General features: G+C 42.3%; 1 protein-coding gene across 2 annotated transcripts in view; it reads left to right on the top strand.

The window, feature by feature from the left end:
• The window catches only part of INPP5F (inositol polyphosphate-5-phosphatase F), an 855,919-nt gene that overhangs the window by 637,233 nt on the left and 199,471 nt on the right, over positions 1 to 19,215 (top strand). For both annotated transcript variants that reach the window (XM_069239234.1, XM_069239233.1), the window contains exon 11: positions 10,687 to 10,811. In XM_069239234.1, the coding sequence (XP_069095335.1) occupies positions 10,687 to 10,811 (125 nt within the window). The remainder of the gene's footprint in view (positions 1 to 10,686; positions 10,812 to 19,215) is intronic.

Genomic DNA, 19,215 nt, shown 5'->3' with positions numbered 1-19,215 from the left:
ATCTCTACCAGGGGATAGTCATGATTGGGCAGCCGAGCGCATGACATATTAGGCTTCTCAGGGAAGTCGGGGTCACTCAGGTCCCATCCGGTTCTCTCATTTACAATTCAGTCTCATATATAAATGACAAACAGAAGCAGTATATGTTTTAATGATTAGTTTAATAAAACGACTGCACCTTAGATAGCAAAGCGTGAGCTGCAATAACCAGGACGACACAACATGACAGTATTAAAATGGTGACGAGAAGAGTGAATCATAAGAATAACGCTATCATATAGTCACTATGATTGATGAATTATTTCCTATCTAAGTCATAATCTGAGCACAGCATGTTAAGCTCTAATTCTGCCTTTCATGTTCCCCTGGGGAGATATCAACCCTCATACCTGAGCAAAGGCCTGTTGTCTATGTTAGGATCTGTAGCGAAGCATTCAGCAATCAGCATACAGTCGTGGTTTCCTTCCTGGAATCTCCCTCTTAACGTATAATGCGACTAGGAAGTGTTTTTATAATAACACAGCTGATGTTCTAAGTAAATGTCCCTACGTAAGGATGTGTATTTTCTACGAATGTTGGAGACTAAACTTTTACCGAGTTCACCAGCAATGTACCAAACTGTAGCCTTGAATGAAGCACAGAGTGATCAAGAATGTCTTGTTTGAGAACACAGTGCTGGCCGAAGCAAAAACAGTTAGATAGATGACAAATAAAACAAGACCGTAAAATGGTTATTGTAAAAATAACAATGCGAAGCCGAATAAAATATATCTAGGTTAAAGTGCACAGCCTAGTGTGTTAAAATAACGTGCATGGAGCTATAACTAAAATGGCTACACAACACCAGCAGTCCACAGACTAATAGTCAGATGATGTGTTGTCACACAAGTCTTGTGGTCCAAGTTTCTTCATCACAACTGAACTTAAATGCTATCCCCATGGAATCTCCAGATGGGGAGTCAAAAGAAATGTACTCCATGGAGCATAATGTGCTACCCTCTGGCAGCCTCACACTTCATTTGTTCATTTGTCTACTGGGCTGCTATGTGCATGCCGTAAGGGAACTTGCGAGACATAATCATCATCCTAGCTGACACATGAAAAAGCCTTTTTTTGTTCTGATTTGTTTGCCTCCAAACAGAATCTGAAGTGTACCCTGAACTCCACACACACCTTGACTCATTGCCTGGGCCTTACCATCACACTGCTTTGCTATTCTTGGTTGTGGTCCAGTGGCTTCTCTGGAGATGTTCTGGCACCTGTAGTGGACATGCCCTTAGATGACGAGTACATGTTTAGACAGATGGCTGACTCCTCCCTGAATGGTTCAAGAACATTTTAAGAGTTATGACTCATGCTGGACTTGACCTCCTCAGTGAGACAGTTCCACCAACAGTACAAGAAAATGTTAGGCTATTTCAGGGCATTACAGTCCCATCATAGACAACCTTGTCAGCTTATGCAGGTGCCCCAAAAAAATATAGCACTCCTTTCGGGGTGGAGTGGATCTTAGGGACACCATCAGCAGCAGCTCCACTATATCCAGTCCTTGCAATCCTTTGTGGTTCTGCTGTCTCAAACTGTCTCGGATGTGCCTACCCCCACCCTGCACGCAACAATTTTCCAGTGCATGAGAGCGTCTCTTATTTTTCTCCTGAGTGGGAGACATTCACAGGGGATAGCTGGGCCATCCTGCTAATCGGTAAGTGCTATTTCCTACCGTTTCATTCCCTCCACCAGGGCATGCTCTCCAGTTGGTTTTAGAATCGGAAGTCCTCTCCCTTTTGAACATAGGGCCCGGGAAGATGGAAGAAAGAAGAAAGAAGAAAGACACACAGGATTTTATTCCCTCTTCTTTGTGGTTTTCAAGGATAGAGGTATGTGACCTATCCTAAGCCTCCATGTCTTGAGTTTGTTCATTGGACAGGGAAAGTTCAAGATACTCTCCCTGAGCGGAGGTCTGCTGACCCTCAATGTGGAGGATTGCTTGGCATCGCTGAATCTCCAGGATGCCAAACCTCGATCTTCCAGTCGGCCACTAGCGTTGTTAACAGTTGGTCTTCTTACATCCATAGTCTGGTACTTGTAGACATGAAGATCAGTCTGTTGCCCTTTTTCTCCTGTGGAACCTGAATGGCGAATGGAAAGGAGGAGGTAAAGAGAGAGGAGACTGAAAAATATGGCAGTTTTCTTAAAAGAAAACATATAGCAAAACACTGGAGATGTCTGGTGCAAGGAACAAGCAGGAAAGCGGAATTGCAACACAATCAATTATCTGCTCAGTCTCCTTTTATGTGTAGAAGTGATCAGAGATCTATAAGAGGGCATAAGGGTGACCAAGGAATGCAAAAGAAAGAAATGGGAAGGGGAAAAATAGAAGGTATGCAAGTTAACAGGAGAGGACAAGATTAGTATATCATCATCACTGCATCAATATAAAATATCCTTCTGATCCCTGAATGCCACATCAGCTTATAAGTGAGTTAAAGTAGTGCATAAATGTATCGCAAAGCACTAATGCCATATTTCTGTCAAGAAGATAATGCAGAAGAAGCAGATGCTTTAACATCCTCCACAAGTGCTTATCCCACCTCTGTATAAATACATAAGTGTTGCCATCTCCTGGCATCAGCCTTGGCAGCTGCCTCAGAGAAGCCCTCCCATCCACGACATCAGTTGTCACCGCACCACCTGAAGCCACTGTTTGGCACAATGTTACGTACACAAAATGGGTGATGGTGATTGCTGCTTCCTCGAGGATCACTAGCCTGCTTCTTCAGCTTACACCATTCAGGTCCCATCAGGCTGCAGTGGTCTGCACCAGGTCTTGTTTAAAATGGTACACCTGCACTGAAGCCTCTCACAGTCTGCCACTCTCAGAGGCAGATCCTTGCATTGCCTATCCCCACTAAACACCTTATTAAACTCTTTGGTCTTTAAAGAGGGACTCACTATCTGAGACTCTGTCTCCAACACCTATGCATCTTGAACTCCAGAGCAAACAAGTTTGCTGCATCATTGGTCCAGTGCCTCTCTTCTACTGACTGAAGTCCATAAGAAGCTGATTGATGAAAACAGAGGTCTCAAGACAGTAGCAGGGTCCAGAGCCTGGAGAGAAGGGGCCCTTCCACCAAGTTCCAAGCTTCACCCTTCCATGTTTCTTTTTTATATCTATCACAATGCACCCGCCTCCATAGGAATTTACTGTGGTGCGGAGAGAGTTGATGTTCCCTCATTTACCTTTCAGTAATTTTTAATAATGTGAATAGCACAGGCAGACTGCAAGAGGATCCCAAACACCACAGGACCCCATGACATTAAGTAGGCCGCTCACACCAGCCATGCGTGACAACTGAGTCAGGAATGTAAAACATTACAACTGCACACATTAAACATAACCATCTCACCATAGTTCACCTATGCACTTAATAGACAACACTCAAACATTAAAAAGCTTACATTGAGAACTATGAAACAATGGCTATTTTTCCACACACAGGCTTGTCTCGGAAGTAAGGGAGGGGCAATGGAGAAGGAAGGACAGGAAGACGTCGAGGGAAGTCTAAAAAGCATCACCCATGTGACGTGACTCAGACTTCTCCTCCTCCATCACCAAAATAGTGAATTAAGATCGTGTTTAAGCTATGCAGCCTCTGATTCATTTAACCATGTGACATCAGCAATCAGAGAACTAACTCTTTACACCCTCAAATAAAGGACTTTACGGCCTCTGGGTCTCAGAAGAAGGAAAGAATTATCATCAAGAGTGTTGCCATGATGCCCAAGCATAGAAGATTTCCACACCACCATTAGCTAGCATTTCCTTAACTGCATACCTGCACCTTCATCCAGGAATAGGAGGATTCTCTGGTTGTTATACCAGAGATATATTATGATGCAGCTGCCTTCTTCCATAATGGTTCCCAGCTCTCCGGGTATTCAGTGCCATCATGATTGTGCTGCGGACAGAGGAGGTCACAGCTGTGGATGTTTTGGATAGCATCCAGAATGACATCTTCACAACCAAAGGTCCTGGGATACAAGGAGTGTCAAGTGCTCTGAACATTTTTATTTTCTTACTGTTTTACTTCTTCTTCAACATTCCAGTCTTTCGGTTTGCCTGCTTCCATCTGGAAATAGTTGTACATGTTTTCAAGGTAACAGAGATAGATTTTGTCACTAAGACAGTGATTTATGTGTGGCAGTCTGCCCTAAAGGACTTGTTTGTATTAGATGTGCAGTTTCTCCTCCTCACTGCTTGCTATTCTGTCATAAACAACTAAAGTTATAGTGAAGAATGCACCTTTAGAAACTCAACAGCCCAAATCTTTTACCTGTCTGAACTTGGGTGAATGAATTTTGACGCAGAAGTGTTTCCTACTAGCTTTAATGCTGTTTACTTTAACTTGCTAGAAATTTGCTATGTTAATGAAAATTCATGTTGTAAATATAAAATAAGGTTTTAGTGTATTTGCTGTTAATATATATATATACATATATATATATATATATATATATGTTCGATGACGTGTAGCTGCAGATACACATGCTATGCATACTTCTGCCATCTAGTGTTGGGCTCGGAGTGTTACAAGTTGTTTTTCTTCGAAGAAGTGTTTTTGAGTCACAGGATCGAGTGACAACTCCTCTTCGGCTCCATTTTACATGGGCATCGACTCCATGTTAGATTGTTTTCCTTCTGCCATCGGGTTTGGACGTGTTTCATTTCGCTCCGATAGTTTGATTTGGAAAATCTTGAAAACTCTTAATTTCTCGTCAGTATTGTTTTGATTGTGTTACACCTTCGATCAACACTTCCGTACCATTGAAACAAACATCTTTACTCGCCCTTCGGGGCATGCGCCCATCTCGGGCCTGGCCGGGCCGACTGCGTGGAAGCCTCATGAATCGGACTCCTTTCAGATTCTGTCCTCGGGGCCAGGCTAAATTACCTTACACGGACCAACACCTCGTCTGTAATCTCTGCCTTTCCCCCGACCATCGGGAAGAAAATTGCAAGGCTTGCAGATCCTTCAGGTCGAAAAAGACACTCCGGGACAGAAGAGCACGGAGACTCGAGATGGCATCAAAAAGCACCGAACATCTTGACATCGAAGAGGAAGAAATCATGCAGACTGCAGTCTCCGTTCGAGGATCCGAGTCCGACCAGGATTCTGAGAAGGACAGACCGGTCACGGCAGGACATCACATGAGTACGCCTGCCCCTGTGTCATCTAAGCCCAAACATAAGGCCTTGGGAACACCACTGCCGGAAGGCCATGGCTCGACCTGACAGAAAACGCTCGGTGACCAACCCACCAGCTCGGCACCGAAAAAGGCCTCCCCTCTGAAGCCATCAGACACGAGCCGAAGCTCCGTCTCCGAACCGATCAAACACCGCTGTTCCGAGTCGAAATCTCGAAAATCCTTTTCGGAGCCGACACCATCTTCAACCCCATCTTTTTCGATACCGAAAAAGCCACCTGGTAGCACAGTACATTCCAGGGATACACAACCAATTAGCAGATGTTCTCAGCAGAAATCATCAACAGACACACGAGTGGGCGATTCACCCTCAAGTACTTCAAAAATACTGTCATCAATGGAGAACACCAAACATAGATCTGTTCGCCACCAGCGAAAACACAAAATGCCAAACCTTTGCATCCAGATACCCACATCCCCTATCCAAGGGCAATGCTCTGTGGATCAGGTGGTCAGGGATATTTGCTTACGCTTTTCCCCCTCTCGCACTCATTCCATTTCTAGTCAACAAACTGTGTCAAAACACGCTCAATCTGATACTCATATCGCCAATGTGGGCACGTCAGTGTGGTACACAACACTACTAGCCCTGTCACACCACACTCCAAACTCCCTAAAAGACCAGATCTGTTGACACAAAACAAAGGGCAGATCAGGCACCCAAATCCTAACACACTCAATCTAGCGATTTGGCTCCTGAGGTCATAGAATTTGGGTATTTACAACTACCAACTGAATGTATGGAAGTAATTAAGCAAGCAAGAAAACCCACTACCAGACAGTGCTATGCCAACAAATGGAAAAAAATTGTATATTACTGTCAATCTGAACAAATTGCCCCTCTTTCAGCATCAATACAAGATATTGTATGCTATTTGCTTCATTATCAAAAATCAAATTTAGCATTCTCTTCCATAAAAATACATCTCACTGCAATTTCCGCATATTTGCAAAATATACATCAGAGCTCTTTATTTAGAGTTCCTGTTATCAAAGCCTTCATGTAAGTTTTAAAATGCATCATCCCATCCAGAACACCTCTAGTTCCTTGGTGGAATTTAAACATAGTGCTTACGCGACTTATGGGCCCACCATTTGAACCTATGCACTCATGTCAAATGCAATTCTTAACATGGAAGGTTGTCTTCCTAGTTGCAGTTACATCATTGTGAAGAGTTAGTGAAATTCAAGCTTTCACTATTGAAGAACCGTTCATACAAGTACATAAACATAAAGTCATACTACGAGCTAACCCTACATTTCTTCCTAAAGTAGTATCACCTTTTCATATCAATCAAACAGTGGAACTTCCAGTCTTCTTCCCACAGCCAGATTCTGTGACAGAAAGAGCTTTACATACATTAGACATTAAAAGAGCTCTAATGTACTACATAGATAGAACAAATCCATTCAGGAAAACTAAACAGCTATTTTTAGCTTTTCAAAAACCTCTTACTCGTAACCCCATTTCAAAACAAGGTTTAGCAAGATGGATAGTAAAATGCATCCAAACATGTTACCTTAAAGCTAAAGGACAACTCTTAGTTGCACCTAAAGCACATTCCACAAGGAAAAAAGGTGCTGCAATGACCTTCTTAGGAAATATACAAATGGCAGAAATATGTAAAGCAGCTACATTATTGTGTAGATGTTTTAGCAGCACAGCAAGCCACAGTAGGTCAAGCTGTACTAAGAACATTATTTCAAACAACTTCAACTCCTACAGGCTAACCACCGCTTTTATTAGAGGAATAACTGCTTTCTAGTCTATGCACAGCATGTGTATCTGCAGCTACACATGCCATCGAACGGAAAATGTCACTTACCCAGTGTACATCTGTTCGTGGCATGTTCCGCTGCAGATTCACATGCACCCTCCCACCTCCCTGGAAGCCTGTAGCCGTTTAAGTTAATTCGCATGGACATCTCTTTTCTTTATACTCTATCACTCCTACCTTACCCTCTGCGGGAAAACACTCTAACATGGAGTTGATGCCCATGCGCAATGGAGCCGAAGAGGAGGAGTCACTCGATCCCATGACTCGAAAACACTTCTTCGAAGAAAAACAACTTGTAACACTCCGAGCCCAACACTAGATGGCAGACGTATGCATAGCATGTGAATCTACAGTGGAACCTGCCACGAACAGATGTACACTGGGTAAGTGACATTTTCCATATATAAATTCACTTAAAGAAAAAAAGGTTACAGGAACGTTATAGTTAGGTTGTGAATTTACCCACACAAAACCAGAGAAATTCAGCAGTTATAGTTAGTTATTTCAAGTAATTATATATTGCGCCCTAAGGTAACTACAAATTGTGTCCCGCCATGCACAGTTATCTGATCAGTAATTTCACTGCAGATCTTACTGTGACATTATCAATGATGTTATCAAAGATCTCATGAGTGCTGTAATTTGTGGGGTGATTAGCAGTGCATGGCCAAGGCTTGAGTTATAGTTACCATGGGGAGCGAGTTAGCCTCCTCTCTGTGAGACCAGTTTCCTCTGCTTCCCTGTCTGCATCTCCACCGGCATGGAAACAGAGGAAACCTTCACTCGCATGAAGTGAGAACTCTTTGACGGCCCTGACGTCATCCGACCGGAGTGTTTGCTGGGACTTGGTTGGAGCTGTCAGCAAACAGCTATGTCCCGGGGGTGGGCACCCAGGCTTATAACAGGAGCCGGCACTGGTGGGGGGGTGATTCCAAAGGCCATTAATGGCTCCTTAAGGGGGCTCCCCGTCCAACATTTAAATATCCCCAGGGAGATGTTGGTCCCTGGGGTCCCCAACAAACCCCCTATCTCTTTTTAATTTAGCCCAGGGAGATGGCGATCCCAGGGCTGTGTGGAAGGGAGGTAGGGGGGTGGCCAGGCAGACCCCCACATCCTCTTGAAAAGATGTGCCCTGGGGAAGTGATTTTCCCCTGGTATGTGGGGGTCTATACAACCCCCCCACCCCGTGCATTCACTTTAAAAGATTTGCCCCAGGGGAGGTGGTGGTTCCCAATGCTAGGGGTGTGGGGGGACAGCCGGGTGCTCCCCCAAATCATACCCTCCAAGAACGTGACATTTGTTTAAAACCCAGGGGATGTGGCGGTCCCTGTGGCTGTGGGGAGCCTGGTGGCTCGCCCATGTTTCATTTGTTTAAAGCCCCGGGGAGGTGGCGGTGCCTGGGACTGCTGGGGGGGGGTTGAGGGGGGGGTGTTCTGCTTAGCTTCAAACTAAGAGGGAACAAAGTCAAAGAATGCAGAAGTCTAGGAATTAATTTATTAAGGCACTTCCCGGATCTCAAATAAAAGCACACAAAAATCTGAATATGAGCATTTAACTTGAATGCATTAAAACAGGTGTAGATACCAAAATAATCACAGCAGTTAAACAATGATAGGCAGAAAAAGTGCCATAAATCAACAACGAATATGTTCAGTGCGTATGTATATATGCATAGTAAAGCTAGATAATTAAGAATTAAAATGCATCAACATAGGGGTTGATTTCTTCATCCTTGTCAACATCAAGCCGAGATGCCCTGGACGGCTGAGGAAGTAGGAGATCCTTCCAACATGGGATATTTTAACCTGAACCGTGCGTCCACATTTAGGAGAACTCCTCCTATCTCAGTGCCAAGCCTTCCCACCTAATATGCCTTAAACAAACCCAAGGGGAAGGTTCTGGCAACCTCCCCCTTCTTCGCGTAAGTTATGGAAGTCATGTGCTCGCTGTACTCGGTCTTTGTCGAAAGCACGCAAAGCAACAGGTCCTGCCCGATGCGCATTCCAGAGACAGAGAAGCTGTACTTTCCCTTGATGGAAACATTCCCAGGCTGAAGCCTTCTCTTATTGGCCCCACACATTTAAAATGGCATTGCCTCTGGGACTTGGCCCACCTGGGGGCTTCACAATCAACAAGCGCAGGAGACCACGGTTGTTGGTTTTTGTTTTGTCAAGAATTCATGAATGTGTCACGATTCCGCAGCAACAAAAACAAAAAGGAAGTGCTTTTTTGCCCTGGGGGATACCTCTGGGATTAGAGCCCCAAGATGTTTGCCAACACTTTCTGGTTGGAGTGTTGGCAGCCAGCCAGAGCTGTGCATTTCTCTGCACGCGCTCGTTATTATTTGGGATTCTTCGCATCTCTAGATATCTATATTTCTTTTTCTTTATCTCGACAACTACTGAACCGATTTACACAAATCAAGATAAAAGGCTTCTTTCTGGACCAAACGTTACCCTTCTGCCTCATTTGGTGTAATTCCATTCAGCAGTTAGGCTGTAGTCGTTTTCAAAATCCCTATGGGAATTAACATGGGGACACACCCCTTTTGTGACTTCCCTTTTTTCTCTGCTCCTGCTTGACGGATCACCCTGAAAATTCCCATGTACATCAAGATTCTCAGGAAAACGTTTTGGGGAAAATTTATTGAAGATTCGTCAAATGGCACCAAAGATACAGGCAAGTAAAAAAAAAAAAAGCTTTTTCTATAGAAACCTGGTCCTAACTATACCTACTGACAACGGTCAGTATTTTTAATTATATACATGCAACTCATATTTTGAATATGGAATTACATTGGTAAATTTTACATTTAAAACAACCATATTTAAAATAAGTATTATGTTTTGTACACTTTGTTTTGGTTCTTTTGTTTTTCTTTCACTGTTTCACCATGACAATCCCACCTAAACCCCCTACGTCAGAAAATCTATGATGACTTCTGTGATCATTTTAATAGAACTGAGGAGACTGTTCCATTACGGGGTTGCAGCTTCCTCAGATATGCTTTTGTTTAAACAAGAAATAATGTTAACTTTATTTGTTCACTGATGTTTTCAAAAACAAAATATTTTAAATGATTTCTGGAACCATTGAAATATTCTCACGGTGAAGAAAATAGTAAAAATACATAAGATATAGAACTATAATATAGGTAGGAAATTGTACCTTTTGGAGAAAGAGAAAACTAGGCTGACATAGTTTAATAGGTAGGGCTAATATGTTTGCATACTGAAATTTTACTCTGGGGCCTGTTCAGTTAAGCATTTTGTGCACATTCAAACTTTGAGAAGTGTAGTTCACTTAGAAGTCTATGATCAGGAAAAGGAGCTAAGCACACACAGTTTACACCGCAATTATCTACTGTCACAATCTGTGGCTCTAGAGCTATAGCATAGTTTGTTCAATTTCTGATAAAAACTACTGTGTGTGAGCACTGCATTGCACTGGATTGTTTCAGAAGGGATCAGGTTTTATGTGCTACACTGTGTTTTGATTCCAGGAATGCACAAGCTCGGTGACAGTCAGTGGCAAAGTTTTTTCTGCTGACAATATTAAGGAGCCACAGTGAATATTTGTTAACATTAGCAACTTCTGGTTCTTTTCAGTTGTAGTACCTTTCATTTTCTTTCAAATATTGCAGGTTATTATTAATCTGGTGGACCAAGCTGGAAGAGAAAAGATAATTGGAGATGCCTTCTTAAAACAAGTGCTTCTTTTCAACAACCCAGACCTGACCTATGTCACCTTCGACTTCCACGAACACTGGTAAAAACATTGAAGCACTAGCCTGTGATCAGTTGAGTGCTAAATTCTAACTGGGCTTTAGTCAGTGGTTAATTTGTAATACTACTTTGTCAACCTGGGATTTTCTCTAAATGTCAAAAAGAGGATACTGGAACACTTTCTAAACTCATGTAATATCGCTATTGTAGCCTGTCTGCTTCATTGGTTACTAAAACTATTAACCTTATTTCTGAATTTTTTTTGCTTGGATGATTGCTTTTTAAAAGATTGCTCTTTAAATGTTCTCCTCTGTTTACATCTCTGTAGTCCTTTGCTCTGGTGGCCCATGCACAAATTCACTTTTGTAACCATTTGGTCTTAAGATTCATTGACAGGTTTCCCAGCCCCCATTATCCTTTTCTAATTGCTTGCTACATCCTTTTGTATAACCTTTGTTTTGCCACGTATGTTGGCTGCGCTGGTATGATGGTTACTTCCTGTTCCACCTCGGAGTATTACAATTGATAATCATAATTACTAAAGTCACTTTATGTGTGGCATTTTTGCCTTACTTTGGAAAGGCGAGAAAATACATGTGACATAAACTAATAATATAGCAGCCTCCAACATGCTGCATAGCCGAATGCACTAATCTATTTTAAAAGATGGAAGAAAATACTATAAACACTTAAAAGGTAATTGAATGAAAGCAATGTTACATTTTTAAAACATCCTTCAGAAAGTATTCTCACTTTCTTTTAAAGCAAATGATAGGCAAAGATATATCAATGTAACACTGTAGAATGTAAGAAATACAATAGAACCCTGCATTTTTAGGGGCAGCCTGATCATCAGTGTTCCATCATGCCATGTTGGTGGCAGTTGTCTCAGTTCTTTTTTCCGGCTCCTGCTGACATGATCTTGCAACACTGACCTTGGACTTTTTTCATGCTTTTTCCTCTTCAAATGACTTTATAACCATTTGAAAAAATGTTCTCTCCACGCCCTTTAGGGCAGAGAGTGTTTTTCTTTAATTTCCTGGCTGGAAATATTTTTCTTTTTGCTCAAAATACCACCTCTTTTTGCAAACTAACCAGATTGTGGCACAAAAACGGCTGGTGGATGTGTATCCTATGTGTTCTACATTCTTAAGACCCTAGAAGGTGCCATCACTGCAGCTTTCTCTTAAGTTGCACTAAGAGTGTGTGAGAAGATTGGCCTGGCAGGCCATGAAGAGAGGTGAATAAGGCAAGAATCTGGAGCAGTATCTGAGGGGCAACTAAAGGCTGTTCCCAGTACCATTGCCCCTTTCTAACCTGACGGGGCATCCTAGAAATGACGGCAAGGTGAGAAACAACTTCTCTGTTTGGCGTCGACGACATCAACTTTGAGAAAAGGTACAGCACCTACTTGCTTGCCATCGTAGGCTGGGTCGACATTGAATGCACATACGACGACAAGGGTCTCTTCAACATTGAGATCTGTTTTTACATCAAGGGACCATTATGCGGTGGAAAAAAAGAGAGTGGAGTGGATTTTGAGGATGAAAGCTTGCAGGCTTCCCTCTGAATTAGACTCCAAGTACTCCAGAGCTTACACTCCTTCCGTATCAGCTTCTCCAGTCTAGTTATACCTGATTCCCCTTATTCACTATCTACAGCGCCTCCTTCTCTGCCACATGTGAAGTCTCCTACTCCTCCACTAGTTGTTCCTGAAGTCATTTAGCTATGCCTGCTGAGCCTCCACAAGCACCTGCTCCAGTTATACCTCTACCAAGACTTTCCATTCCTCATTCCCACCATAGCAGACCTCACAAGAGGCATAGATCAAAGTATCACTGTCACTGATACCATTCCAGCTCTCCCAGATGGTACCATTCAAGACATAGACAGAATTCCACATCCTGATGAAGGTCTTCAAGGTCTTATCCATGACCATGTCCCCTGGCCATTACTCACCTGCATTTAATTATTCTTCTCTATTGAGGATATCTCCTGTGGATGACATCTGTACCTTCCAGGACGTCCTTATAAAAAGTGCTAACAAATTGAATATCTCTCTTCTGGCAACTTTGCAACTACAGCCTCGACATCTGTAATTTTTGAGGCAACAGTCAGTCTAAAAGACCATTACTTCCTCTGCTCCCACACCTCGTTAAACCTGACATGGATCTTTTCTTGACTCTAGCCTCTGTCAAGGTGCCTCCTTCTTGTCTATAGAAGAAGTCTGACTAGTTTTCTTTTTTCCTCCACTCAGATCTTCCACCTGACTCTTTGATAGTCTCAGCCGCTTGCAAGCTTCATACCACTGCTCCATCTTCCACAGTTCCTCCTGACAAGGAGAGCAAAAGCTCAGATTCAGTAGGAAGAAAAGGATGTGGCACATCCAACACTATTATGAAACCAGTGAACAATTCTACAGCCCTGGGGATGTAGAATAGGCCCCTCTGGGACTCACTACTACAATTCATAGATGACCGGCCAAGAGCCAGACGTGAAAACTTCAAAGACGTCATAAATGGAGGATTGATGGTTTCCAACCAAGTCATTACAGCTGCACTGCATACTTCCCTTCTAGCAGCTCATGAATACTGTCATGGTTTGGCCTTATATGACTCCTCTTGAATCAGACTCTCAAGACATAAACATGAGGCACAAAATGGATTTTGAATCTCCCGTTTTCATGGAACACAATGTTTGGAACTTGTGCTGATGATGAGAGGTTTTTCAGGAAAACAGAACTATACACTCTTCAGATGGTTGGATTGAAGTAAAGAAAGGAATATGGGAGGCATTCCTTTAAACCATATTCATGGCAATTTTATCTCCATAGGATTTAAATCTGTCACTGGCCTTAATGTCAAAAACAGCAGAGGCATCAAGAGCATAGACTTAAATCCAGAGGCACTAACAGTATACCCCAGCCACTATCCTACCACTACTGGCAAGAAAAGAGCTTCCACATCTCCACCTTCCGTTACCCATTCCAGTGGGGGCAAGATTTATATCTTACCTGGAGGATTCAAAAACCATAACTAATGACAAATGGGTTCTGAATATTGTGAAAAGAGATACTGTCTCAGATTCAAGTATCCTCCACTCACAATTCCACCAAAGAAGCCACTCTTATTTACATCTAAAATAACTTAAATTAGAAGTCTCCATCCTCTTGCAACATCAGGCCATAGGGCCATTGAGACGGTCCCCACTTCTAAGAATGAAATGGGTATTTATTCCTTTTAATTTTCAGTGAAGAAAAAAAGGACCAAATAATGAGTTCTGACCCATTCTTGATCCTAAAATAGCTAACAAGTGAATTTGCTAAGAAAATTTCAGACTATTTATGCTGCACCAGATTTTCTGCCAACTCCATCAGGGGGCCACAAAATATCACAAATTCCTGAGGTTTACAGTGGGAAACGGCCTTTACAATACAAAGTAATTCATTGCAACACATCTCTGGAGGCTGAAGATAGTCGTCTGCCAAATTTAGACAATTGGCTAATCAAAGCATCAGCAAGTGTGCTAAGATTACTCGATAGTAGTGGTCATCCTAAACAGATTGAGAATGCATATAAATCACAAAGAATCAATTTCCATCTTTGTGCAATCACTTTTTTACCTATGAGCAGTTTTGGATAAGGTAAACACAAAAGTGTTACTTTGGAAGAGAGATGAATATCTAGCCCATCCAGTAGCAAAGAAAATGTCAACTCTTCCAAGGCCAGTGGCATCGTGCATCTTCCTACTACCAAATGCACATCTGAACATGAGACCTCTCCAACACTGGTGGGAGGATCAGGGGGACCAGCTCTCAGGAAAAGAGGAAGAGACTGAAAATGCACTCAAAGGAATCACTCAGCTGGTGGTGTCTTCTAAAGAATCTACTCAAGGGAATGAGCTTCATCAAGCCATCCCAACGCAGTTGATAGTAGTAGATACCTCCCTATTGGATTGAGCTTCTCACATGGATCACTTTCAGATTCCAGGCACTTGGTCTCAGAAGAAACAGAAATACCACATCCATCTCCTAGAATTGAGAGCAGTATATCTAGCTCAAAAGACCCTCCTTCCATCCTTCAAGACAAACTTCCTACTTGTCAAGGCAGGCAATACAAGAACCGTGCATTACCTGAACGGGAAGGGAAAGTCGAGATCCAGAGAGCTGTTCCTGGCAGCTCAAACATTCTAGAAATGTCTTGTGTCCAGGAATCTCAGAATTGATGCTGTCCATTTGCCAGGCATCGTCAATGTGCAAGTGGACACAAATGGGTATAAAACAACGCCATTGTATAAGACATCTTTTGCAATTGGAGTTTCCTTCAAAAAGACCTCTTTGCAAATGGAGAAAACAAGAAATGCCCAGACTTCGCCACAAGGTTTTACCAACCAGGCACCTTGGGAAATGCCCATGGATCAACTGGTCAGGCAGTTTTCTTAACCCCTTTCCTCTAATTCGCCTACTGTTTACAGTGATCATCAGACTAACTTACTTGAATACCAAAATGATTCTTATATTCCCAGAGTGGCCACGCCAGAGGTGGTTCACAGATCTTTTCTACCTCTCAGAACAGCCACACAGGAGGCTGCTGTGCAAACCTGACCTTCCTCACAAGTTCGGAGGCAAAACACTGCATCCCAGTCCTCAATCCTTGAAAGTGGCAGATCGACTCCTGAACTCATATAATATGGCCATTTGAATATTCCTCAGGAGCGAATGGATGTGTTGAGAGAAGCCAAAAACACAATTTTTAAGGGTTACCTACTCCTTTAAATGGTAGAGATTTTGCATCTGGTGCTCAGAACAATTTTGACTCCGTCACCTGTCTAGTAGAAGCAGTTTTTCCATATCTTTTTCATTCGGCCAAAGCGTAGTTGCAGTTCTCCACTATGAAAGTCCACCTTGCAGCTACCGCTGCCTACAGAAAATGTCCTTCACAAATATCTTTTTTTAAGAATTCCTGTATTTATAGATTTCCTTGAAGTGGTTAATATTGTTAATACACCTAGCCAAAGTCATCCTCCTTCGGGGTTAAATATTGTCCTTTCACGTCTCCTGAACCCTGCTTTTGAACCTATACATAAGACTTCCCTATAGCCTGTATCTTGGAAAGTTTCTTTCCTGGTTGCTTTAACTTCTGCACACAGGGCTAGTGAAATTCAGGCACTGTGTTCTCACTATCCTTATGTAGTGTTTTTTACAGATAGGGTGGTGAAGAAATCGGACCACAAATTCCTCCTCAAAGTGATATTGAATATTCATGTCAATCAAGTTATTATTGTACCTACCTTTTTTCAGAAATATTCTTCTCCACCAGAGAGGTCTCTCCGCCCTACAGTTGTTTGTAAATTATGGTCCATTACGCATAGTCTTTGCCACATCAAATCCTTATCTAGATGGATAGTCTCTTGCATACTCCTGTGCTACCAGAAAGCAAACAAAACCTTACCTGGAAAGTCAAAGGCCCATCCAACCAGAGGTAAAGCTTCTACTACTACATTAGTAAGAAATATTCCAGTCTTTGAGATCTGCAAGGCAGCATCCTGGAGATCTGTTTACACCTTTACAAATACAGTAGTGTTTTCATTCGGACTCTAGAGCAGATGCTGAAGTAAGGCAAGCCTCTTTGAGAAAACGTTTTGCTTAGTTTGTTTAAACCTTTTATCTCTTCCCTTGTGGCTTAGGTGATAAGTTAGTCTTTCTGTTTATTGCTATGACTATCAATGGAGATTCCTGGAAAGAGAAGAAATAGTTTTGGACCTGTAGTCCTAGTTCTCCTTAAGGGAAATCTCCATTGAAATCATAAGTAACCCTACCTCTTCCCTGATCGAAGAGATAGAATTCACTATATACTTTCCTGCTGGCTACTGCTTTAAAAAGAAGTGAGCTTACTAATGTATGGTAGGTTCCCACTTGAAAAATAGTAATTTAGAGGCATCCAATTGCCAGTTATTCAGTGAAGTTCCTTAAGAAATTGAAAAGGTACTCCAGGATAAGTGATCCAATTTAAGATTTATTACACAAGAGTGAATGATTCCATGTTATACAGCGGATGAACGAATTGTAGAACAGAGTAGATACTCAGCCAACACGTGTTTCGCCCTATGGGGTGCATTCACCAGGGCTTTCTCAAGGCTGTAGGGAATGAGATAGAATAAAATTGGAGATGGTATTGAAAGAAGACATTAGAGTCTGAAAATCAAGAGGCACCAGAAAGTGAAGACCCAAGATTCGTAAGGGAATAAATACACCTGCGTGCTCTCTTTATCTATTGTAATCTATCAATGAGAAAAATAAATTTAAGAACTCATGCAATAGTGGTGCAGTAGCGTAGAGCCATTCCAGATTAGAGGCTGGGAAAAATAGTAAAGGGAAAACTGATCAAGTTGGGATATCCAGGGTAGAAGTTAAGAAGACAAACAAAAGATTTGAATGTTTTGGTGTAAATAGAAAGAATAAGTGCATTAAGTAGTAAAGATCTGTAACTAGATAGTGGTGCCGACACCGTGATCAGAAGGAAGAAAGAGTGCTAGTGCTAGTTAGTTATATTCAGAAATAACCAAAGGTTAGAGTGGTATAAAAGGCCAAACACTGAGATAAATCACTCAGGTAAGTAACGTACCATGATAAAGATACATTTGTGCTTCTAGTAATGGACTTAGTAATTATTGGCAAAACAAGTAATCTGTAAGTAAGAACATGGGAAAGTAACATGTAACTTTTGTATGAAAGTACCAAGAGCTGTCAAGACTTAACAAGCTACAATTTGAGAGTGAAATTTTTATCATCAAACGGATTGAAAAATTTAAAAGCATTATGTTTTAACGAAGCAACATTTTTACAACAAATGTGAGCAAATGTGTGTTCATAGTAAAATCCAGAAGAGTAAGCATTCCCATAAAACTTCACCAGTAACATAAAGTATAAACAAATTTAGGTTGTATAAATATCCAAAAAAGTAAAGAAAGGAAAAGACCAATTCGTAGTGTTAAACTACAAAGGTCGGTGCTTACCCGTGTAGTAACTGAAGCAATTTAGCCAAAGAGGTTCGGTCAGTCGCGCCCGTCGCCATTATAAGGGACGCGCTGACTAAACCAGTGTTCTTTTATTTAGAGGCTCATAACGTAAGTCCTTTTTTAGTGTTAATTAGGAAGGGGAGGAGAAACAAAAAAGGGACAAGGAGCGGGCGGCGCAATCTTAAAGGTCGCGCCCGTCCTCTATTTAGGGAGCGTGTTAGTGAGATGAATGGTCTGAGATATGCAAATTATGTGCTGTTGTTGTGTTGATTAAGGGAAAGAAGAGAAGGGATGGATGCCGCCATCTTGGAAAACGGCTACAAAGTGTTGAAACACATAAAAGAGAAAGAGAATACACTGGGAAAAACAAAAAACAATAATTCTATCTAATTACAAAACATCAGAAAGGAAAACGGCAAGGCATAGCACATCTTGGTGAAATGTTATAAGAATGAAAGGCTTCAAAGGTCATTTTATGTTTAGAGTGTTATTAGTGTGTAATTCCAATACAGGAATAAATATCGCTATTTCCAAAAAGCTTGCGTCAAAATGATGAGGTTTGCAGATATTAGTTAGTACTCGGACTTGGTCAAAGATCAAACCTACTCCTGTCATCAAAGAAAGTTAATAACCGTTCTCTATTACATAGAATAACAATCTTAATAAACGTTCTGCAAATAAATGGAAAAAACAGTATAAAGAAACTTTCAGAACATTACATCAGCCAATAGTGCCATTCTGAATCTTTGTTAAGACCATGACATACTGTATCATAAAGGATAATCAGACAACTTTCTTCCTGACGTAGTCGAAGTTGTAAGTTGCCCCCTCTGGGGAGTGCTTTAACCCCTTCTGTGCCCAGGACGTAATGGTTACGTCCTGAGGCACAGTGCTGCTGTGCCCAGGACGTAACCATTACGTCCTGTGCACAGAGCCCAGAGGGAGCGCTCTCGCTCCCTCTGTGGGGTTCCCCCCCACCCCCCCAAGTCAGGGATGGAAGGGGAAGCCCTTCCCCTCCCACCCCTGACCCCCCCAACCCCCCCTGTGACGTCAGCGCGCGAGTGCGCGCTGATTAGTCACAGGGTCTCCCCCATCGCGCTGGAAGCACCAGCGCGATTGAAAAAGAAATGCTTTTGCATTTCTTTTTCAATCCCATGGGGGAGGCCCCGAGAGGCTTCAAAGGGAAGGAAATGTATTTCCTTCCCTTTGAAGTCTCTCACAGGTTTCAAAAGCCGGATTGCTTGCAATCCGGCTTTTGAAACCCCACTAGACACCAGGGATTTTTTTTTTTCTTCTTGAAATTGGCAAAAGGGAGCGACCCCTTGGGCAAGGGTCGCTCCCAGGGGGGCATTTTTTTAGGAAGGCCTTTTCTGCCCCCCCTGGGGGCAGATTGGCCTATTATTAGGCCGATGTGCCCCCAGGGGGGGCAG

Source organism: Pleurodeles waltl, chromosome 6 (genome assembly GCF_031143425.1).
Source record: "Pleurodeles waltl isolate 20211129_DDA chromosome 6, aPleWal1.hap1.20221129, whole genome shotgun sequence".
Lineage (NCBI taxonomy): Eukaryota > Metazoa > Chordata > Amphibia > Caudata > Salamandridae > Pleurodeles > Pleurodeles waltl.
This window is presented reverse-complemented; position numbering and strand designations above follow the sequence as displayed.